The 24,181-nt window shown below is 38.0% G+C and overlaps 2 protein-coding genes across 7 annotated transcripts in view; one reads left to right on the forward strand and one right to left on the reverse strand.

Annotated features, from left to right (window-relative positions):
- The window catches only part of psip1a (PC4 and SFRS1 interacting protein 1a), a 35,766-nt gene extending 16,252 nt beyond the window's left edge, over positions 1 to 19,514 (reverse strand). Inside the window, exons 1-9 of one of the 6 annotated variants that reach the window (XM_015345227.2) lie at positions 19,407 to 19,514; positions 18,267 to 18,363; positions 14,152 to 14,228; positions 8,984 to 9,122; positions 7,064 to 7,168; positions 4,071 to 4,133; positions 2,148 to 2,211; positions 1,902 to 2,019; positions 195 to 408 (exon numbers count right to left, since the gene is read on the reverse strand). In XM_015345227.2, coding sequence (XP_015200713.1) covers positions 195 to 408; positions 1,902 to 2,019; positions 2,148 to 2,211; positions 4,071 to 4,133; positions 7,064 to 7,168; positions 8,984 to 9,122; positions 14,152 to 14,228; positions 18,267 to 18,338 — 852 coding nt within the window. In that variant the 5' untranslated portion in view covers positions 18,339 to 18,363; positions 19,407 to 19,514. Of the gene's footprint in view, positions 1 to 194; positions 409 to 1,901; positions 2,020 to 2,147; positions 2,212 to 4,070; positions 4,134 to 7,063; positions 7,169 to 8,983; positions 9,123 to 14,151; positions 14,229 to 18,266; positions 18,364 to 18,726; positions 18,805 to 18,830; positions 19,236 to 19,272; positions 19,349 to 19,406 lie in introns of those variants that run through there. The other 5 variants (XM_015345229.2, XM_015345226.2, XM_015345228.2 and 2 more) reach the window with 5 other exon arrangements.
- A 2,908-nt stretch (positions 19,515 to 22,422) lies between these two features.
- Positions 22,423 to 24,181, forward strand: part of ccdc171 (coiled-coil domain containing 171) — a 150,614-nt gene continuing 148,855 nt past the window's right edge. Inside the window, exon 1 of the mRNA XM_015345164.2 lies at positions 22,423 to 22,595. The gene's annotated coding sequence lies outside the window, so the exon portion shown is untranslated. The remainder of the gene's footprint in view (positions 22,596 to 24,181) is intronic.

Raw genomic sequence — 24,181 nt, forward strand, 5'->3', positions numbered from 1 at the left:
CAACACAATTAAAGGCTTTACAGTAGTGTAGAAAAGATCAAACGTATCACATACATAAAAAAGCAACAGCTCACAAAATCAGTGTTTAGACATAATTCAAGCCAATTGTCTTTGTATGTGGTAACTCAGATTGGCCAACAGTTAAGGCCCTGCCGGGGCGCCTGGCCCTTCAGGAAAGACTGTTCTCTACTTGCCTCCTCATCTTCCTCCGACTCAGACGAGGTTTCCCCTTTTGCATTTTTCCTCCGTTTGGCCTCAGGCTCTTTCTTACCATTGGCCTCCTTGGATTTTTCTTCTTCTTTCCTTTTTCTGCCATCAGTTTTCTTTTCCTCCTCCTCTGGCTTCAGGCTTTTGGCAGGCTTCTCTTCTGGCCCTCGCTTCCTTTTCTTGTCTGCCTCACTGGAATCCCTGACAAAACAAAAATACAATCACTTGAAATTTACTCAAGACACTTTGGCCTCTGGCTGCAAACTGTGCCTTTTTCTTAAATGTTTCAGTTTTTCCTTTGTGCCCAAATTACTGTATGGTATATGTCAATGAAGAAAACTCAATTAAAGAGAGAGTTTTTTTCTTCGGGGAATATTACCGACTACAGTAGGTAACTTTGGAAGTATCTATAAGCATTTAGATACAATGGTATCTAAATTCCTAGCTAGGGTAATGCCTAGTTAGTGTCAGCATTTCTACTTCTTAGAGCTTTAAACTCAAGAAGTATGTTCTTGAGTTTACCGAGCTGAGATAGGTGTGAGAAACATTGATCAAAAGAATCCTGTAGTTTACCTTAGTTAATTAAGTTCTGGGAAAACGATTAAAGCCAGTGTCACATTACAGGACTTGACACGACACCTAGTCGGAGAGCACATCAAATTTAACAATTGCAGTTGCTCCATCTTGTTGTCTTTTCTGTCCTAGAGGGTGTCAAATCATATGACTAGGAATCGCAGGGGGTGACTAATTACACGATTCCCTCACGACTTTTCATCATGGTTCCAAGTCTTATATTGCGCCACAAAAGTACCACGAGGTCATTTTATTTTGGCAGCCAATCAACGTGGAGCACACAGAAATAAGAGGAGGAGTACCGCACAAAAGTAAGCAACAAACATGAAACATTGAACAGACATCTGTGCGGGCTCCAAAGTACGACAAGCCTCTTCTCCATTTGCACAGTCCAAAACACTCGCTTTCCTTCTTTCAATGCAGCCGCATTGTATGAATTTTACTTTCGGTTGAGCGCTCAGTGGCTGTGACTATCACAGACACAAGAGCCTAACCCTACGACTTGCCGCTGGCTACAAGAAAATCAAACCTGCTTGATATTCAAACAGATGTCAAACTGATGTTAAAAGGTACTCTTGCAGATCAGACATCATCAGAATACAAGAAATCCTAAATATTGCCAACTTAACCACATTTTCTGACTCCACACCAGGATAAAACTTCAATCCATCTTTTATTCTGGTGGTACACCACCCATTCATCTCATCTCCATATTCTTGATTTTCAACGATACTACGGCTGAAAGGGGATGTCTGTCATTTTAATTTTTTTAGAACAATGTTCAACATCAACAGCTTTGCTGTCCAAGACAAACCATGGGTGACAAACCAATGATATTTTACCATGAACACGAAGGGTACGGTCTAGATTGCTTCAGAAAACAGATTCCTTTAATACATGAATACGTAGGTTCTTTACTTATTCCAGTTATACCATGCTTGTCATGCTAAATGGATGCTCGGCAGGACTGGAAAGATTATTAGGACTGAAAGTACAACTGACAGAGCGAAGTAGAGGCGAATTCTAGAAGCAAACCGGTTCTTCAGCAAAGACTTCACCTTTCAGTGGGACAATGATCCAAAGTAAGTGCAATGTGTTAAAGGAGACAGTGGAATAGTTACATTTCACTTCCAGAGCTGCGGGGATCAGTGGGGGCCATCTGCTGCTGCTGTTGTAGTAACAGCATCTTCTCTGCCTTTGGCTTCCTCCCTCTGCGCTTGGGAGTGGGTACCTCACTGCCTACAGGAGGGCAGACAAAAATCAATACTTTCTCTTCCCAGCACAGCACTGTAACTTCCCCCCAAGAACAGAAACAAAAACTAGTATATACAAGTCACAGTTAAAGCATGCTCTTCTAGGTGAGTTACCTGGAGGGCTTGAAGTTGGGCTGGTAGGGATTTCCTCTTTCTCCGAGTCTTGTTCCACTTCACTCTGTAAAGACATTTTAATTATAACAGGCTGCGACTGACTGATTTTCAAAATCCCATAACAAGAACTTGTCATGGCAGAATTAAATGCACCATTTAGAAAACAAAAGGTAATACCTCACCTTCCATCCACACAATCAGGGCAATGCTAACTTGCCCTTATTGTATAAAGCTAAATTTTTCTTCAGGTCACTAAATACCAAGTGCCATAATTATGCATGCAACTCCTCTTCTTGGCCTCTGAACTGGAAATTTTCAAAGTTTTTTTACATGACCTTTGCATAAATAAAGTATGATACAGTATATCTGTACAGTTTTTTACCTTTGCCTGGTAAAATACTGTAAGGCCACATGCTCTAAAGGTTATTTGAAACAAGTCAGAAACAAAGTTGAAAGAGCAACAGAAAGTATCTTAAAGGGAAGGACGACATGAACAGAACTAAAATTGAGATTTTAAAAACCAGAATAAAGTCACCCTAAAGTAATTTCTGTGCACCCAAAGCCTGATAAAAATCAAACCTTGTGATATTCTACAGAACCAAGCACTAAGAAGACAACAAGGTGCCTACAGTTGAACTTCAGCTCCTGTATCAGGCCCATAGCTGACTCTGGTATCACCTGTAACCTTACTTAAGAATAAGTTCATCTTAACATTAAAGCTCTTACTTTTTGAAAAATGATTTTTCCTTTCCTCAAATCAAACAACTTTTCAGCCTAAAAATATTTTTTTCTGTTACATCTATTGAGTCAGACTTAAAATTAAACCAGCCACCTGAGACACTACACATTTAGGAGACAACTGTGAGATTTTGCATCAAACCCCTTCATCAAAACTAAGACATTAGCAGCACTACCCGCTCCTCGACAGCACCCCTTCCACTATAGTCGTTCATTCATACTAATGCAGCTGCTTCTCAGTCAAGGATAATTTCAATACTCAGCAGTCTTTGGATCACACCACAAAGCCTTATCATTATTGCTTACAAAGTGCAAAAGAGTGAGAAGCAAGTAGATATTTATATATTGAAGCCACTCAGTGCACATATTAAAAGAATTTACCAGCTGTCAGTTAGCTACAGCACAGTGCTCTGTTGATCTGTGAATATAAGGCTTCAATTCCCATATAATTTCATAAAATTACATTTTGCCACCATTTTGTGGCTTGGGAATGGCAGTCCTATAAATGTTCACATACACAAGCCGTTGATAGGGCACTTCAAATTCTGTCCACATCTGATGATACAGTTATCAGATTTTGAAACTGCCACACAAACCGCTGACATCAAATTTGGGATCAGGGTTTCCTCCCCCATACTCCAATTCCAGGTCAACAAATCAGCTAAATCTGTCCGAGTGCATTTTGATCTTGCCGTCACAAAATTAGCAATTAGATTACAGTATCTCAAGGCAGTTAATTCTGGGGGGGGGACAGTCTTGCTCATATGCAGTTGTATGTGCATTGTTGTAATTATTAGGTCTTGGCTAACAAAGTAATTCATTACCGACACTAAACATTTAATAAAGTGACAGCCCGAAACAGTGTTAAAAATGGGTTCTGCTTTGACAGTAAATCTGTACATCACCATTCATCACCATAACTTCAACTTCTTTAATGTGTCAAACGCATGCTGATGGAAAGCACTGAATCGAGTTCCATTCCGAATAGAAATCCTTCCAACATTCCAGAAAAACGCAATTTTAAGGAGGAAAGCCCAATCGCAAAGGTATCTTATCTTTGCTCTGGAAACTGTATTCCAAATGTAATATTGCTGAATCCAGTCATAGAGGCATCCATATCCAACATGTGTGCAGACAGACTGGTATATGGGAACACTTGATGATGATGCTAAATGAGATTTTTACCTTTTTCTTTCTCCCTCTCTTGGCTTTTACTGGAGTTTCTGGAGTTCCCTTTTGTGCTGTATCCTAAACAAATGTGAGATAGGAATTAGCGTACCCACTCAGGAAATAAAAACCTCATTTATACAGAATGCTGGAACACACAGAAGAGCTCCTTTGAGTTGAACCTGATGATATAATCTACAAGTGTGTATAAGTGTATGACGTGAGGCGACAAATTGCACATCGTTTTAAGAATAGTTTATCCTATTACACTCAAATATCTGTAATAACTGCTCATGAGGTACATCATGTAAAACTTCGGATATCAAGAACATTCCGAAACACCTTCACTATCATAAAATGACAAATCAAGAAGGGGAACCAAAGGTCTTTGCTAACACTAGCAAAAACTATTGCTACTAGTTACAAAAACTACGTCTACTGCATTGTGTCAAAGTGGGTTCTACAATAGCTCCGATATATAAACATTTTTTCTCATTTATTTGAACACTCGGAAGTTAAACGATACTTTAGAAAAATAATTAAACTGAATTCCAAGGAACTAAACTGTGAAAACAGATCGACTTCCATGAAGGCAGTGACATTCTCATTCATTTTAGACTAAAGTTCTATGATAGTAAAATCAGGAAGCTTAAAGAACTGCAGTACAAATATTATTGACAACATGATTACACCATGAATGAAAACATCTATGCTTTTAATAAATCCTAAAGAATATTTGTAATTATACACCTGTCAAGTTTTGGACTAATCCAACACAGGCACTGGAAATACAAAATTAAATGGTTTGTGTGTGCCACCTAGTGGAACACAGTCATACTGCATGTATTCTAAAAATAAGCAGTCAAATCTTGAACAGAAAATGCTGGCAATAAATCGTATTCAGCCAACTGGAAGAACACTCAACCACAGCCCAAAACATCCAATTTAAGACTAGTTTATAACCTTCTATTTGAAGAGGATAAAATTAAATGATGGACATTTTTGGACACTTCAAAATGGAATACAGGATCTTAAGGCACTTATCCCTTTCCACTGTCATCATACTTTTAACCATGCAGGATTTTAATAAAATGTGTTGCTTCTAATGTTATTTTACTATGATTAACAGTTCTTTAAGATATTGCACAACTTCAGGTAGTACTTCAGACAGTATTTTGAAATCAAAACTAATTTTCTTCACATTTCATTTAGCTATAAATCATAATGCAACACACATTATCTGGGGAAACAGTGACCAAGAAGTTTCCTGGGGAAAATTATAGATTGTGTTTGCAAACTGAACTACTTCCTGTGGCACTCTCGACAATCGTCAAGGAAGTTTCTTTTGCTATTCCAAGGTTAAGGGGGAACTGCAGTCCCAGTTTCTCAGACTGGTTATCAAATCTTAGTAACAAAAATCATTAACTGATGTTTTCTCAAAATTCTTGAAATTGTGCAAAATTGTGAACTTTGTGAAAGTACTGTATGGTTGCCATGTTGATGTTGGCGGACAAACTGCTGGTCTCGCCATAGTCGAGAGCGATAGTCTGAGAACTGTGTTGTGAAAGACGCCCTTCCTGCTCACTAATATTTTTGGTGAACCCACGTGTATATTTTAATCGCTGCCTCACTGTCAAGCATTTGGCTGTTCAGAAGGTAAAGGTCACACACAAAATAGAACTGGATCAGCAGAAACTCAAACTGTTTCCTTTGCCAATGACTGCTCAACTAGCCAAGAGATGGGTAATAAACATGGTCATACGTTTTGACTAGATTCAGAGTGTAAGATCGATAAAGCAGACATTTCACCTCGGAAATGTCCAAAGTGATCTGCATGCCGAGTTAACAAGTAGTAATTGTCGGCAAAACTGTCTTGAAGTCGATATCTTGAATCGAGATCAGTTGCACTAATTCAAATCAGCTGTTCAGACTACAGCGCAGCAACCCCTGCTAGAATCTTCCTTTTAGGTGTGATTTACCATAAAATGAACACAAATGTAAATGATTGAGTACTTTTGCAATACATGAAAATGCTCATGTCACCTTGTATGTGTTGGTTTCATACAAATATTTTAAATTAATATAGTAGAAATATTCATTTGGTCTAAAACTTGCATACAGTGAAACAGGGCCGCTTTTGCGTCACCAAAGTGTTGTTGCCTCGTTCTTAATTGCAGGCAATGACAGCTCTCATGATGTAAACTGGAGGTTGTACACATTACCATGTCCTTGGTAGTTTCACTGTGGATTAAAATGCATTCATCATTGCCAATTCATTATACCCCCAACATGTAAAAATAGTGTTGTGGCTTCCCTCTAGTGAGATACATGCACTCTAAAGACTCCTCTCTGAAGGCATAAATTTGAACAATTTCCCCTACTTTTTTTCCCTAACTTTTCAGGGAATTATTCTACACTGGCCAAATCCAAAAGAAGGATAGCATCAGGGAACAGAAAGGAAGGAAACTGCCCAAGATTTCTGCATACAAAAGTCAGGAAGATTTACCACCCAAAGCAGAAAACATCAATTAAATACATTTCCACTTTTGTTTTTCTTGTGGTGCAATGTAATGTCCAACCAAGATTTACACCTCCAAGATCTACAGAAATTGGGACCTACTTTTAGGTTTCCAAGAAGCTATGTTTTAACTGCGGAATCTGAGAATTTTCTTTAAATACCAAAAGTATTCAAGAAAATCGCATTGCTACAGAACACTGAACTTCTTGGAAAGTATTTCACTCCTTCAAAAAAAAAAGGCTTGAATTATCACATTTTTCAAGAATGACATGTTCCTCAACAGAGAAAGTGAAATCCGTGCAAAATGAATAATGTCTAGTTTAGGTATGTTCAAATAAAATAAGTTAGAGCCACCAGATCAGTGTGAGTAATGTTGCTACATCTTAATTTCACATTGCATGCCTTTTTGAAAGTAGTCAACATGTGGTGAAACTCTTTCATACAGAAAAAGTTATTTGATTCCAGCGAACCCAAGAGCATGCAATGTACGTACATCGGCAGACTCGGGCAAGAGCTCCGAATCTTCCATGACCCCTTCGGTCTCCTCTTGCTCACCCTCAGCGTCAGCCACAGCCAAGCGAGCACGTTTAGCAGGGACCTGAGACAATACCAAACACAGTGGGCCCCACCTTGGGTTAGTGCAGTACAGCCAAGCACAGCTCTCTGGCTCAGAGAACAAGCGATGTGCCCGACTGGCTTGTTCATTAAAAAGCATTTCAGTCTCATTCCTCTCAAGAGTTGTACCAGGTATATTGTGTTGCAGGACACAACGAATACCACCCATGGAAAACCATCCTTTTCGTGATCCATTTTCAAGACCCATGTCATGATTGATCTAGGTGTGCAACTGGAGGACTTGATCTTGGTGTCTGCCATAATGACAGAATGTACTCAGTTTTCCAGTAACAGTTTTTCCCCACACATTCCACCTTCAGAAAATCACACATTTTCTGGAAATTTGTGAACAGACACCACCGTCATTAATAGCTGAATTAATACAAGCTCTGTTGGTCCATGTGAACATCTCTTATTTAAACAAAAACAAAAAGAACAGACTATTATTGTCACTACTGCAATAAAACACAAAGTAAAACCCTGACCTGCTTTCCAAATAAAATAACCGATGACCAAAATACAATGGGGAGATTCAAGACATCTCTAGCAAACTGAACCTGCCATCAAGTCGCTTCATAACTGGTGGGGAGAATCAAAAACAGATTCATTTCAGGCTTAACTTCCAATTTCCTGCTAGCAAACTATGCCCTCCCTTACGTGGAAGATTTCCTTTTCCCTTTCTTCTCTTCCTCCTGTCTGAAACAAACTTCTTTCCTGTCCTAGTTCCCACTGGCCTCATTGCACTGCTCTGCAGAAACTAGGTGTTTGCAACTATAGAGATTATAATGGATAATGGCTTTGACCTGAAAAAACTGTTCATGTGGCTATAATTGTGCAGAAACAAAAATATTCAGATAACAATCTCACATTAATAACAGGACCATCTAAAAAATATTATATATCTCATGTTAATCTCAAATGGGTACTTTCTTTCTGGAATATTTTAGAATTAGCACTTCTTGCTAAACTTGCATGATTATCTAAAGAAGACATGGTAGCGCACTGGTTAGCATTGCTGCCTAACATTGCTGTGCTTCCTCCCACATTCCAAAGATACACTGCTAGATTAATTGGCTTCTAGTAAAACTGGCCCTAGTGTTTCCTTGTCTTTGTGTGCCCTGCAATGGACCGGTGGTCCCATTCAGGGTGTATCCCCGCCTGGTGCCCTTTGCTTCCTGCAACCCTGCTGTGGATAAAACATGTGGATAGAAAATGGATATTTAAAGTCAAGATCTTTAACAACAGATCAGAAAATGTCAACCAAAATCTCTCTTGGGACTTGTATTTCTGGATCCTTTGTTTTTTACAGTGTTTGAAATGCACAGTCCAAGCCTTCAACCCAGTTCAGTCTCAGCTGTTCCCATCTCATTTTTCTTCTTTGTAATACTGGAGCTGCTTGTTGGGAGCTAGGCATTTGCTCTTGTATTGACCAGGGGCAAAGCAACAGCCCCCATCACTCTATGCTATCTCCACTATTTTTAAACTGTATCATTGGAGAATATGGATGGTTCATCCACCAATGGGGAGCAAGGGTAGAGAATGAACAGGTTCAATGAACTAGGAGCAGAAAGTCAGGCAGCAGAGGAGGAAAGCAAGAGGCAAGAGGGGATTTGCATTGTATTAAATAAAGCAATTAAGTACAGAATATTAGAAATTACACAGAAGTACATTGTTTATTTTCAGGCCTTTAAGTCACCTATTGTCATGTCTGGAGATCTATTAATGAATCGGCTCCTGAAACCTGAGGAAGATGGCACTTTTACACAAATTAAATACAGAAGCATTAAGAAACCCTTACCTTTTGCCCAGACAGCTCGACTTTAGGATTATTCTCAATCTCCCAGAGTCCTTCATTGAAACCCTTTCTTTTGTTAGGTTTACCATATTTTTCTTTGTTTGGCAGGTAAGGAAAGATGTCTTTGGGGCCCAAGAATGCACTGCAAAATTAAAACATGGAAAATAATTAACTATATATTAAAAAAAAACTTCAACTTCTGACAGTACAAAGGATGGGCATTACAACAGAACCAATCATTCTCTGTATGAAAATACCACATATTGCAGAGCATGACTAGGCTCAACCTACAGCATTTTCCTCAAGGACACCAAAAAGAGAAATGGACATAACTCATTCACATACAGTCAAATTGAAAGTACCTCAGTACATCTGAGGTGACTTAAATTCCCCTTAAACATGGTTTAAAAGTTGCCTTTCCAAGTATTTAGTTTCACCCATTGCACTGCTGACCAATTTACTATGCAAGAAAGCAACTATTTCAAACCTTTATGCTAATAAAGAATCAATGACAGATGCCTCTGTAACACTTGATAATATACTAAAAACACAAAAGAAAAAATAGGAAAGTGAATATAATAATTAATATAATATAAAATACGTGAGACAGGAGCAGATCAGTTATGGGGCAAAAGTTTTTTGGACTATATTCAACAAAAATACACTTTCAATCTGCTACTCCAATGTTACGTTCTTGACAATAACCTCAGAAAAGCTCATTGATGATCGGATGGCACAGTGGTTTGCAGTGCTGCCTCACAGTGCTGGGATCCAGGGTTCAATTCTGGACCCGGGGCCCTATCGGAGTGGAATTTGTATGTTCTCCCTAGGTTTTAAGTACGTTTCCTCTATGTGCTCTGGTTTCTTCCCACAGTCCAAAAACCCTGGACTGGTAGGTTAATTGGCTTCTTGAAAAATCATCCCTAAGTGTGAGTGTGTGCGTCCGCACTGCGATGGACTGGTGTCCTGTCCAGGGTGTACCCTACTTTGTTCTAGGTGTATGCTGGGATAGGCTCTGGCTCCCCCAAGACACTGACTTACAAGAAGCGATAAGAAATTGTATGGATGGAAAACAAGCCATCTTCCAGTAGTACTTTTTTCCCCTCTGTGCCCCTGTTTTGTCACTGTTGAAAACCAGTCACCCTTCGATTATTTTCGAAAGCACAACTGTGCAGTTTTGGAAACTTGTATCATGAAAAGGGCAGTTTTACAATACAAGCATACCTATTCCTGGCAAACGGTGCTTAAACACATTCTGATACCAGGAGTCTGATACCAGGAGTCATAAAATCTAACAGCCGGTTAGAGTTCAGATTGGGAGTGCACTATTCAAGGCCTTCCTCAGAAAATGTAAAACAATGAGAATCTTTTATTTAAGTGTTTAGCTACAGGTGGGTTAGGAGACAGGAGAACACAGATAATCAAAGGAGGTTTCTAGTGGGTTAAAAGGAACAAGTTAAGGTTTATTCCATGCTAAAAAGATAAGAAAAACAACGTGTCCTACATGAACTACTTCCAGAGGTTTACTCTGGTTAACCGTAATGAAGGATAAATATCAACAACCATAGACACAGCATAAATTCAGAGACAGAAAAGAGAGCGAGAGAAGGAACACCCTCTTTCTTCTTCTTTCCCAAAGCTTAGGCCACGAGAGGACATTATTCTGATCAGTCCTGGAGACTGGATTCTAGCAATGAAATCTGTTCACTACTATAAAGAGCTCGCAATCTAATTTTAGGAAGATCTTTTTTCCTGAATTGTGGATCAGACTAAAAATATTATCTCCAAGTTTCTATTAATGCATTTTTTTAGAATAGGAAAATAGGTTTCCCTTCAGTTTTTGGCAAGTTGCAGGAAGGAGATTAAGTCCTCAGTAGCTTTCATTTAGTATGATGCAGGTTCTTCTCTTTGTGGCCTGTTTAGGTAGCACTGTGTTTTCAGATTACATGGAATTGTGAGTTTCTGGGGTTACAGAATTCTGAAACCGATAGATACACCCACTACCAGAGTTACATAAGGGTTATGTAAAAACCTGAGGAACCAAACCCATATCTTCCATAAGTCAGAAGCAACCCTTTCGTAGCAATTGCCTGAGCACATATAATTACCATTCATGATATTATATCAATCCTCTCTTATTTGCCCTGGCTGTGTCTGAGTGAGGAAGGAGGGACAGGACAGCAGAAGTGCAGGCTGACCAAGGGTTTATTGTCCTTTAATGATAAACACGTATCTGTGAACCATTGGGTGGGGGGGGCAGAGAGCAAGACTATCAACGGACTTACAATTCAGGACCTAACCGTCTGCCATTTATTTAAGAAATGAAAATTATGAATGGAAAAGTTCCTGGTATTAGAATACCTAAACACCACATCTAGCACAATCTTCAAATATAAGCAGTAAATTAGAATTACTTAAATTGAGGAAAAAAAAGCCCGGCATCCTGGACAGATTTCCTATTGGCCCTTACCAACCATGGCCTCCTAATAATCCCCATTTATGAATTCACTTCCCACTGATAGCTGATGTGTGGTGAGCGTTCTGGCACACTATGGCTGCCGTCACATCATCCAGATGGATGCTGCACATTGGTGGTGGTGGAGTCCCCATGGAGTCCCCATTACCTGTAAACTGCTTTGAGTGGAGTGTCCAGAAAAGCTCTATATAAGTGTAAGCAATTATTTCATTATGTTATATTGTGCAGTTGAGTAAACTTGAAATAGAATACACAATAATAAGATCACTTAGGTGCCTCCCTGACAATTACAATACAGATTACTTACAATTTTCAGAGAAAAAGCACAAGACATTAGGCACACGTTACTATGCATGTGAAAAGATCAGGCTGAAGTGTAAAACAGATACCTGAGAGAGGCTGGTAGTGACTCCATTCTATTCATTCATCAGAACTGTCAGACACCTAACTTATGTTTTTGTAACAGCATACAAACATGATGATTACGAACTCAAAATAATAAAATATATATAATTTAATAAAATTCCTTTTTAATTGGTCCACATTAATAAACACATTAATAAAATGATCAAATAAATTTACATACAGAGCTTCAGAGATTTTTTTTGAGGGAATTATACATGTAACTGACCAATGGGGCACTTAAAACATGCCTATTTTACACCTAAGTTTATTTAATAAAACACCTTAAGTTTTATTAAACATGTAATTAAAAATTAAAATGTATAAGAAGACATTTTTATTCCACTTGACAAGACAGTAATGTATTTTCAAGAGTTTGACAATCAACGGTTAATCATAAACTTGAAGACACTTTTCAGCCATTATGTTGTACTTGATAATTATCAATTCAACAATTAGGGAATTTCATACAATATATGGCTTATATATACACTGTATAATGGCATAGACTGGAAGGGTTACTAGCTGACTACCCCGGCCATGAGGAAAAGATAATGTTCCCCTCTTTTATGGATGATAATGCTCAAATAGAACTAAAACTTGACTGCATAAAAAAATGTGGAAAACCCTATTTACCCAATTTAAGAGTTTTTCTTTTGTTTAATCAAAGGTGAGGGATCATGCTATACAAAAAGAAAACCCTTATCCGATTACCTGTCCTGACCCCTGTTGTATGTAAAACAATCTGAAGGAAAACCATACAAACAGAAACAGAGCAGCTAATGGATTGGCTGTTTCATCTGTGAACACAAATCATACACATCTGATTGTTAGCAGGTTTTATTTAAAACAGCAAAATCAAAACATTAAGAGGGTAGAGGATGTTTTGTAACAATCCTGCTTATTATATGCCAATAAATAAGACACTGAAATCATTAAAAAAATGACTGGTTTAAAAAACCTGCAAAAGGGCCAAATCACCTGTCAATAACTTTTCAGTCAGTGGAGTCTTTCCCAAACTTTGACTGACCACCTTTCAAGACTAGCAGTATAACTAGAGCATTCACAAAATAATTAAGAACAATGCAAAACCACCAAAACAATATTGAGGGGTTAATTACTGAACACAAACAACTATAAGCATTTTTGGATCATATAAAGTACTCCATTGTCGGTTGTGTTTCACAGATCTCTTTGATCTGTGGACCTCGTCATTCCATACAGCATAAGAACAGAACCTTAAATGATCTGCGGAAGGAATAATTATTTTATTTTAAAAATCCACTCAGGCCTTCAGCATTTTACATGGCAGAACATTAGTCAAATGAAATGTGGATTGAAACTGAGCCCATGGATTTAGGTGCACATCAGTGAATAGCCATGACCCCAATGCATAATCTGCAGAGAACAAGTCTCACAAGACATTTAGGACAACGTAATTTAAAACACGTTGGATTATGTAGCATGGACACAGAAAGCCATGTCAAAGAGTCCACAAAGCAAGCAAACACTTCGGCTATATCAGAAATGCATACATTTCTCTGAACTTCAACGAACATTAGCCTGACTTTACTTTCTGTGCATGTGCAGAACATATCAATTTCTTTACCATCTCAGAAACTATTTTAGCAATATCTTAAAGAATTTTGAAAGGACGTGCATCACAGACCACGATTTACTCATCTTTACTTACTCATTTTAAATACACACGATACAGGTCTGTGTTAAAGTCACAGGGTTAACCGTTACCGAAATTGTTCTGAGATAATCACCAAAAAGGAGAAAGCCTACTCATCTTCAAACCAACAATCACATGAACTGTACCCAAAACAAACATGCCTACTGCGGAACGTGTCTAGTGGATTTCATCAACAGACTTTTCTCCCCAGACAATTACTGCTGCTTACTTTCATTTCAGCTTTATAAAAATATTAAATAAGGGCAAATGAAAGAGGCATTTTATTTTTAAATAACTATACTATGATAAAATTTAATTAAAGAACAGGCTGGTAAAGTCTAGTGCTAATGATTTTACAGCATCCAGTGCTGCAAGATGCTAGAGCAGTCTCTATTTTACAAATCTTGAATAATGAACCATTTTATTATTCAGCTTCAAGTTCAGGTTTCACAGTTTCAAGCTCAGAAATAACATTTCTCCTTAATACTACTGTAAGCGTAACACCAGTTTCACAATTAAAATAAAAAAAAAATACTAGAAGTATAGCACATCGGTGTCTAATAATTTATGACCATTCTTGACCACTCTTAGAACTGTAAACTCGAAACTACTTACGTCTCATGAGTGCCAAAGAAAAATATAGGAAGTTTGGCATTGGATGGCTTCACAGCTCCATCAGGAACTTCATCAATCTAGAGAGAGAGGAAAAACAAACAGCAAAACACACTCACAGTTCAGACAAGAATGTGTGAAAATCAAGACAACATCAAGAGCAAAAGCACACCTATGAGAAAAGGTCAACTTTAGTGGGAGGTTATCAATCCATTTTGCAGAGAAAAGCAGAGAAAAGCTTTCAAGACTGATTGCCCGCTATAACAAACAAGGTATCTTAAGTACAGATGATTAAACGTTTTTAATGTAACTTTTCCTGTATCTTTAATTGAGAAAAAAAAATTCACTACCCCCCATCCCCACACACTGCGTGAAAGATGTAGGCTTCTGAAAAGTGCACAACTGAATTATCTGCCCCTTTCCATACTCTTAGGCCACATGATGTCTGCAGAACAGCATCTTCTGGAAGACTGATTCAGCTCAGCCAGTTACAGGGGTCACACTGGCACAAAAAGCACTGACTGACTCATGTCCAACCCAAGCCCCCCCAGGCACATGCCTAATTCTGCACCTCATCACAGTCAGCATTGAAAAAAGGTCCAAATGGCATCGTTTAGTTAAAATGACTCCACCCTGGCCACCAAAACAATTTTAGTGGAGTATATAAATAGTTTGATTTCAATGCGACAGCAATGTTTTTTAACCAACTATCCTGTAATCTGATATAAATCAAGCCCGTGTTGCTTGCTAGAAGCAATAAAACTGCACAACATTAAAAACAGCTATTCAATGAGTTAAGACCTGTAGTGCAAACCCGAACATGATATACAGTTTGTGATCACAATTAAACCATTTTGTACTTCTTATTGTGTATTGTTACAAAACTATTCACCTTGCAATGACGTCCAGTTTTGTTGAATTTTAAAAAAGATAGACTTTCTAAAGTGAATAGATATAATCACAACTTGGATGCTCAAACTGCATACTTTTATGGATGAAAGAAGTTAAAAGTCAGCAAACACTGTTTAAGAAATAAAAATCAAGAACTTAATACAAGTCGATATGTGGTGGGGGTAACTACTGACTTTGCAAAACAGAATTACATGCCAGTTCTTCTGTATACATGTGCTTAAGTGTTGTCAAGTTGACTGGGGATCGCTGATGGACAGAAATTCTCAAGTCGGCACTAAACAAGGAAAATCACTTTCTTCTTAAGCCAGGTATTTGGTGATCCTTCAGGATTTGCCTGTTCTCCCCCCATCTAAGTTCCCATTAGCCTTGACAGGCTTTCGAGGCTCTGCTGATGGGAAACTGCCCTATAACACAACGCTGCTACCATTTTTGACAGTAGGTAGGCTGCCGAGATACTGAGGTTGCACCATATATTTATAAATAAATGTAACACCTCAAATTTCTATAAGAAAGTTCCCATCCTGTCTCATCTGACCACAAAACGTCTTGCCACATTTGTAGCAGTACCTTAATGCCCCATTACAAACTAAATACAGGATCTGATATGGGCTTGCCACTCTGCTTTACCAGTCAGTGTTCTGGAGTAACCAGAAAAGGTTACTTACAAATATCTTTTCCCCATCTCCACCATTAAACTCTGCACCAACTTTCAAAGTTGACATTGGCCTTGCAGTTTCTTTACCTGACTATGCAGTTTGGAAGAACAGTCTGATCTAGGCATTATGTGGGTGGTACATTACACCTTGCACTTTTTATTGATCAGCATCTCCCCGCTCAAAGGACTATTCGAAGTCATCTTCATGGACTGTTTCATTGCAACTGAGAAATCAGATGGGTGCTTCTAATCTGAAATCATACGAACCACCGTTACTGGATACGGACAGAGGCGGTTCAATTCGATATGCCACTCGTCCAGGTAGTTTTGGGTAAAGTGTTGCATACCAATGCAACAAAAGTTTTTGCTGACATTTTACCAAAGGTGTGCAGTTTAAGCCTTTAGGTTTTATTTCAAGGGAATATTTCTAATAAATGCCCTCACTTTTTTCGAACAAAATGGGCCATCAGCCGATGAATGTGAATACTTTAAGGCACTGTGGACTGAAAATCGCGTATTTTAAGGGCTGTCTGTTGTTTTCACTGTACTAAACCTAACGTATATTTACAAAGCAGTGTTCTGCACTTTATACTACCTTCCAAGTGATACTATTTAATCTACAGTATTGGTTTATATTCATCAACTTCACATCTTTGTGAAGGAATCCAATGTGGCAATGGTTTTCTATGGACATCTACAGGGGCACTAAATGCCTGTTTTTGTTACAATTGCATTTATGAATTCCAGCACAAGGGCCCAGTCGGAAACATTCTATCTTGCATGACTACTGTGCTGGGAAGAAATAATTAACAAAGACTAAAATTTCAGCTGTGATGATCTAAATATTAAAAACCAACTAGAAAAACAGTTACAAGAAAGAGTTGATACAACTACCCATTAAGCTATTACAATGCATTACTGTAGTGTAAAACACATTAATTTGTTCCCCTGAAACACAGAATATGGTTTTAAAAGATACAGAAAGATATATTCCAGCATTATTTGTCCTGATAATAGCTGACTCCAAAATTATCACTGAAAATGCGTAGAAAACTAATGAAATAATATCGATATTGCATTAATTTAAAATCAAAATCATTCAAGACAGGTGCAAAGTTTTTGAGAAATCTTTCCTAGCACGATTCATTTACATATATTTAAGACAGAAGGCTGCGTTTCTCACATTAGCATACTACACAAAAGCATTCTCTGAAAAAAAAACATGTATTGTTGCAAGGAAGACTTACATCAGCAGGGTATGAGGAAAGATGAAATTTGGAAAAAAAAAGTGAGCATCTTCAAATGATGCATCAATTAAAAATAAACTATTACTTAATGGTGAGCTATCTCATAAAAACTGTCTTCATGCTTTTGTTTCCAGTGCCTAGATGAATTACGGGAACATAGCAGTGTGATGACATTGCTTGTCCACGGAGTATTTTTTACATTCTTTCCAGGAAAAACTGTGTGTTTGCATTGGAAAACGTACTGGAGTTATAAACCTTGAATCCTGAACAGAGCAGAACCAAACAACTTTTTGGACAAGTGTTAAGATTCCAGAACACATGTGGTATCCTTTACACTACACCAAGCTATCCAAACCCCATCCTTGTCCTCTCATACCAGAATAGCTATACAATACATGAGGCTTTCATTCACTTGATCAGCATTCAATCATTAAGACCACCTACATAGAAACTAACAGCATTTTTGTAATATAGAAGGAAATTATGTTTTATATACCAGCTGTTCTTATCAGGTATCAGGATACAATCCACATTGCTTTCCAGCCACCCATGTTATTACATTTAATCTTTGTACATAATATTTGTTACACCAAAGATGATACTGAAAATCTACACTTAAATCAGTATGACGTAAATTAAATACATCATTCATCTCTGCTACAGACCTCAAAATGACATATCCCAACATACTGCATAGCACTAATCATTCAAAATACTGCATCCTAGACTCTGGTACTGAGGACTCCTGATTTTGTCTGTTATTCCATCTGAAACAAGATTGCTATTTTCAATACAAAATAATAACTTCTTTCTTCCACATGGGATTAGTTTCAAAATACCACGAGCTGATCTTTCCAGTTGGTCCCATCTTGTTTGCAAACAGTTGGACATTTTGATTTTGGATACTGAATTACAAGATTTACCGACTTCATATGCTGCTTGTCTGCTTGGAAACACTTGCAGCCAACTCATTACTTGTATGCATAGGGAAAAGTAAGGGTTTATTCCATGCTGAAAAGAGAAGAAAGGAAACAGCGTTTTGGCTGTGGAGCCTTCTTCGGGTGTCCATAATGGAGCGCCAGAAGAAGGCTCCACAGCCGAAACGCCTTCGGAATAAACCTTCACTTGTTCCTTTGCAGCCTACGCATGGTGACACAGCTACCTACTTGAACTACAGACCTTGTATGCATAAACTCGTGTATGCGTGTGTTTTGTATCCCAACATTTTTAAAACCTTTTAGCTCGTTGGCTGAACCTTCTGAGCAGCATATTCAGGTTGGCGCTATACGCATGAGCTTACTTACCCTGGCTGGCCAGTGGGGATAGCCTTTCATCTTGGCGAAAATCAGGTCCCCTGGTTTGAAATCTCGAGTCATCTTTGCTGGCTTCTCGGCGTCACTTCTAATTTAAAAAAAAAAAACCTTCCGTTGGAAGCAGGCATGTTTTAACCATAAAGTTTAGTGCGCTGTGGTGACATTTCTTCCTAAACAACAAAAGATGTTTTTTTGAGAAAACCCTGTGTACAACATTATTTTTCGGTTTATACAAAAGCTACGCATCAACTACGATCTTGCATTCTGCAACGTAAAAACAGCAACATTTAAACCCGGACGCCACACAATCTGTACAGTACTTTATAAAACCCTTAACAAGAACATGTCGAGAGATGTTGTTGTTGCAACACTTATTTTTAAGGGTAAATATCGAAAACCCTAAGAAAAGACAGGTGATATACGGTCATATTTAGAGTCCCTCAATACTTACAAACACGTTTCATCGACAGCTTTCGGTTAGACCAACAAGACCCACAAAAAGAGAAAAAAGGACAACCTGAAACGTGGTTGCAGCGAGCTAAGCGCCCCGCTTACCTGAGATCACTCTGCATTTCCTACTCGCCCTGCTTAGTTTCGATCTTGTCACGAATTACATGCATGTCAAGAAACACAGTGATCGTCACACTTGTCGAAGTAAACTCGGCAGAGATGCTCCGACACGTGAGACAGTGTGTAAGGGAAAGCACTGCTTAAGCTCCAACAACCCCTCCCCCATTGCCTCCATGCAAACACACGCATGTGCGTGCAGGAATAAACAAGCTTTCCCCTTCAGTATGCTGATCTGCCTTTCCACTAAAAATGCAAACTATCGACAAAAACGTATTGCAGCTGTTTCGCAGAATATGGGTAACATGGCGAAAAGCATTTGCTTCTTAACAACTACCAATTTTAAAATACGTAGTCAAGCCGTTTCCCGGTGATAACCAAACCCTCCTGCAGAAATGCTTTCTGAATGGGGCTTCGACCGGTAACTTGCCTAAAAAACAATCAAGCGTATTTTCCCCAACACGAGCAATCTTTAGCTGCAAACACGTGATCTAATCTCGGTTAGTGATTTCAACAGAATTTAAATATCGCAATGAAGGGAAGAAGAGAGAGCCTCGACCTTACCTACAACAGACCACAGAAATCGTGCAGCAGCAGCACTGCCTGCGAACTCGGCTCCGCACTCCCGCGCTGCTATGCAAAGGACCATACCACTCCAACTCAACTTCGGGGTTAAAAATCAATTTTCCTTACACTTCTCAATAGCTGCGGCCGCAAATCTTACATCATTTTGAGATTTCGACTTTTTAAACACGTTTGTATATATTAACGACTCAAAAAGAACAGAAATCGGGTAAGTAATGTTTGGATTTAAAAAAATGCTACACCCCCCCATTATAAAAGTGACCCCGAGGTTAGGACAAATGCGCAGTGACGAGTTTAAATGGTTGCTCATGTCTGTGGGGGCAGTGTGAAATTGGGAAACACATGTAAAATGTGGTTGAAATAGCAAGTGTTTTAGGAGCAACTGATGCACGTAAATTTTGAACTTAAATTTCATCATTGCAATCAGTTTTATTTTTTAAAGCCTTGAACCAGGAAATAATCTCATGTTAAGAGTGAAGCAAGCAACACAGGAAAAGGGTTCAGGTGGTTGGTGGTTTCCTTTTGTGCATACAATACAGACCTGCAATAATTCTTCGGTTGTAACAAAAAAAAAAACGGTTGTAATGCAGTCACTAGTAAGCTGCAAAATGTTTCCTTTTTCCTGCTGTTTATGAGATTATTAAACACTGCTTACTTTATTTCTGGATATATGTTTGAGAAGTTAATTAGCAATAAGTCACTTATTAACATTCATCAAATTTATTCAAATTAAAATTTTCACAGCACACTTTTTAAAACGTCACACCTCCCCCTGTGTTGCAATGATAAGCTAGATTTTTTAGGATGCAGTGTTTCTCTTTTATTTTTGGTTAATGAGATGTGGTATTATCTTTTTTAAAATGGTATCAAATGTAGTGATAGCACAGTAGTACCGTGGTTAGCATTGCTGCCTCACAGCACTAGGCCCTTGGGTTTAGTTCAGGACCTGGGGTGCTGTCTGTGTGGAGTTTGTATGTTCCACCCCGTGCACGTGGGTTTCTCCCACAGTCCAAAGACATTTTGGTTTGTTATTTGGCCACCAAATAAGTCAACTTTGCTTGGTATTATACTTACAAACACTCCTGTCAAGTACCATTAGACTGCATATTGAAAAGCTTTTGGAAGTCATAATGGTTTTCACCAGTTTTTTTTATATCAACCCAGCATTTCAATTTAGATTCTCTCCACGACCTACTTATTCAATCTCTCTTTTAAAACAACTGAAATCCCAGTGGCAGACTAGAAGTCTGCTCTTGTTCTTCCTCTTTGCAAAAGGAGTAAGTCAGACTGTAACTGCTTTAGACTTTTATCCATTTAAGCACCTTTCTTTCAAAAATCATTAAATAAACCTAATGATAATAATAATAATAATAATAATAATAATAATAATAATAATAATAATAATTAGTTAAGCTATTTTTTAGACAGCTATTGTATCTGCTATCAACGAGGCTATCTAATGTGATCTTATATAGTTTTTTTATTGAGTGCACAGATGTGTTTGTGACACCAAGTTTTCACTTGCTCTTGACTAAATTAATTGATTCAGCTATGTTTAGAGAGTCATCTAAGTTTTTCACACTGTAGATCACTAGAAACGTTGTGTAGTTCAGGTCTTGATATGAGCTCTCACAGTTTCAGGATTATGTAAAAACTGTATTTAGTATTTAAAGACTTCACAGCTTGTTCAAGTAACTAATAAGTTCCAGAAAGCTCTATTCTGGGCTCTGCTTTGTTCTTCATCTATATTTTCAAAAATTCTCAAGCAATAGAAAACTTTTTTTGTGACCAAATAGGTTACTTTCATATCCACCTCTGACAACAATGTCTTATATTTAAGTGGACTCACTTTATCATCATCAATGACTAATATGCAGCTTTGTCTTAATTCAGCAGACATTTTGGGAACTTCTGCTATATTTTAATAAAATAAAACATATTAAAAAAAAGATAATGCTACTTTGGAACTAGTCCAGAGACAAGTGACCTAATACATTCCCAGGCTAAAAGGAGTGTTCTGCTCTGACAGGCTAAAAGAATTTCTGAATTTTCAGAACCCTCAAGGGAATTGACAAAGTGAAATCACTGGACCTCTTCAGAACCACAATTAAACCACAACCAAAGGACACAAAAGAAAAGAACAAGGGGTGCATTTAGAATTGATGCCAGGAGGGATTTTTTATACAAAGAGCTGTGACAGTTGAAGTTGATACCATGATTTCTTTTAAGCAGGCACTGCCTGAGTGCCTTGTGTATGATTATTTTACTACTACTGACCAAACAAGATAGATGGTCCAAATAACCTCCTCTTGTTTGTAATTGTTCTTGTTGTACTCATGTTGTTGCTAATGTGCTGCTCAGACCTTTCTGTCTTCAAAGAAGACTGTATTACAGACACTGATATCTACTTGTGATGAAAGTGCCAATAATTACAAAATGAAAATAGTTCTGAAAAAATCAAATAGGATTGATCATCTAATACAAAAGTACCTGACGTTAATGTGTGATTTATCGGCTAGCACAGTTGTGTAAAGGGGATTTTTAATGACCGTTGAGAGTCAGGATTTAACGTCTCATCCGAAAGACGCTGTATACCTAAAAACAACACGGTACGTTATGGGTGCCTGACACATCAAACGAATGACGGATTAGAAATACAATCGAGTTGAGCACATGTACGTAGGAAGTTCATTGTGAGCGCGGGGGTGAAGCGTTTTCAGCGCCAATAGCTCTTCCCAGACGGGCTATTCCAACATTTAGTCATGTCATAAGAATAGTAGAGCCTGTGGCATCATACAGAACACCAAGTTAAAAACACAATCTCCACACAACTACATTACCCCCTGTAGCTAAATTCAGTTATGTAGGTGCCATTTGAGGGTTTCAAATACTGCGTGATTTAAAAACGGTATCAAGTAAGAACTGTTGTAATCTGCAGCATAACGACTCGGCTATCAATTCTTGAGGGCTCCTGCATTACACGTGGGAGGGGCTGCTATTGTTCCCTTTAAACGCGTCATACGCGACTGAGAACCAATCAGAGGCGTGGAATCGTAGAGGAAGATGTCGTTGGATCCCCCAGGAAGCGAAACATGGCGTCAGATTTAAACTGAACCTGTCAACCAGATGTGGTTTGCTTCCAAACTGACAGTTTACACGATTTTTTTGGTAAGTCTTTGAATGAATCGAATAGCTCTGGGTAAAGAAAATCGCAGTGCCCTTGTCCGTTTCGTTTCGAGTGTTTGTGGTCCAGGCAAAAAGCAGTTTGGCGTCTGTTGTCTTTTTCTGTTTTGTAGCTAAGCACAGTAATAAAAATATGTATCGGTCTTACTCTGTGAGGGGGAAAAACAGTGACTGTAAACGAACAAACTTGAATTAAATCAACAGAGGTATAAATAGAAACACTTTCAGTGTCTTGAAGTTGTTTTAGTCCATTTTCTCTCCCAAATACTTCATGAATGACGAGTAGAAAGTGGTTTGTGGTCGTAGATGTGCAATTTGAGCTGTTCTCGCTTTGATTAACTGGGTGAGTGGACTTTCCCAGAGCTGTTTTTATGTTGGCTTTGATTGTCGTTGTTACTATGCAGGTTAGCATCAACGGATTTCTTTTGAAACACAGTGTACAATTCGGAATAATGCAAGGGTATGAAAAAAAACTTAAAAAGTGCAGACATCTTTATTATTTACCTGTGGTAGACGAATTTTACAACACATTTTATGAACTTGCGTGAAACTGGATCAGTTTATTTTTCGGACATATGGCAACCACAGATGCTAAAAATAATTACTACATTTTTACATTATGCTGTATGTAGCCTGCCTAACCGAGATAGCTTTTTATTGTTTTATTATAATAGGCCCAACGAGAAGCCAACGTTAGTGAAAAACTAATTGAAATGAACTAATGAAAAACTAATTCATATAATCTATGCCGACTAGCTTTGTAGGTCTGGTATAGTTTTATTGATTTGGTTTCTCTTTTTTTTTTAGGCCAACGGTGAAATTGTGCAAAGAAGGCCTATTCTAAATGAACCCCTAACGTTATGACCATTCATTTAAATTCTAATTTTATAATCCCCAAATTTCAATTTAGGATTATATGCATAAAGGCTTTTCAAGTGTAGTGAAAGCCTGTGTAACCAATACAAATTTCAAGGGATGAGGAAAAGTTCTACATTAACAATTTGCTTTAGGTCAGAGATTTTAAACTCTGTTTCTGGAAGGCCAAGTTTCTTCGTTTTTTTTGTTTACCCTGAACTTAATTATATAGTAAATTAATTACTTAAATGCAGTACTGATTAACAGGCACTAAATGTTTTTTGTAAGTAGCTCAATTTTATTTTTCATTATTTTTTTCCGAAAATAATTTTATATTAATTGTTTAAACTACTACTTGGGTGTAACAAAAACCATATGTCGCAAGAATTGGCTCACCAAGAATTTATGTGAGACCCCCGATTTAAAAATGTTACTCTGGCTCCAATTTCTCACATACTAAAAATGTTTGCAGTACTTGCTTATTTGTCATAAAATAGCGATTTAGCATACCTTTGTCAAAAGCTGAGAGGAAAGTATGCAAGAACTTTAACTTAACCAAAAGTTCATAGTTTTGCATATTACCAAGACAACACTAAATTCACATATTTGCACTGTGATTTTATCAACTTCAAGATTATTTGTCGTCCCTTTCATGCTTCCATTTTCAGTCTGATGTCCCTCAGGTTTCTTTAAAACCCCTTTATCTCTTCTTGTCT

This window comes from Lepisosteus oculatus, chromosome 1 (genome assembly GCF_040954835.1).
Source record: "Lepisosteus oculatus isolate fLepOcu1 chromosome 1, fLepOcu1.hap2, whole genome shotgun sequence".
NCBI classification, from domain to species: Eukaryota; Metazoa; Chordata; class Actinopteri; order Semionotiformes; family Lepisosteidae; genus Lepisosteus; species Lepisosteus oculatus.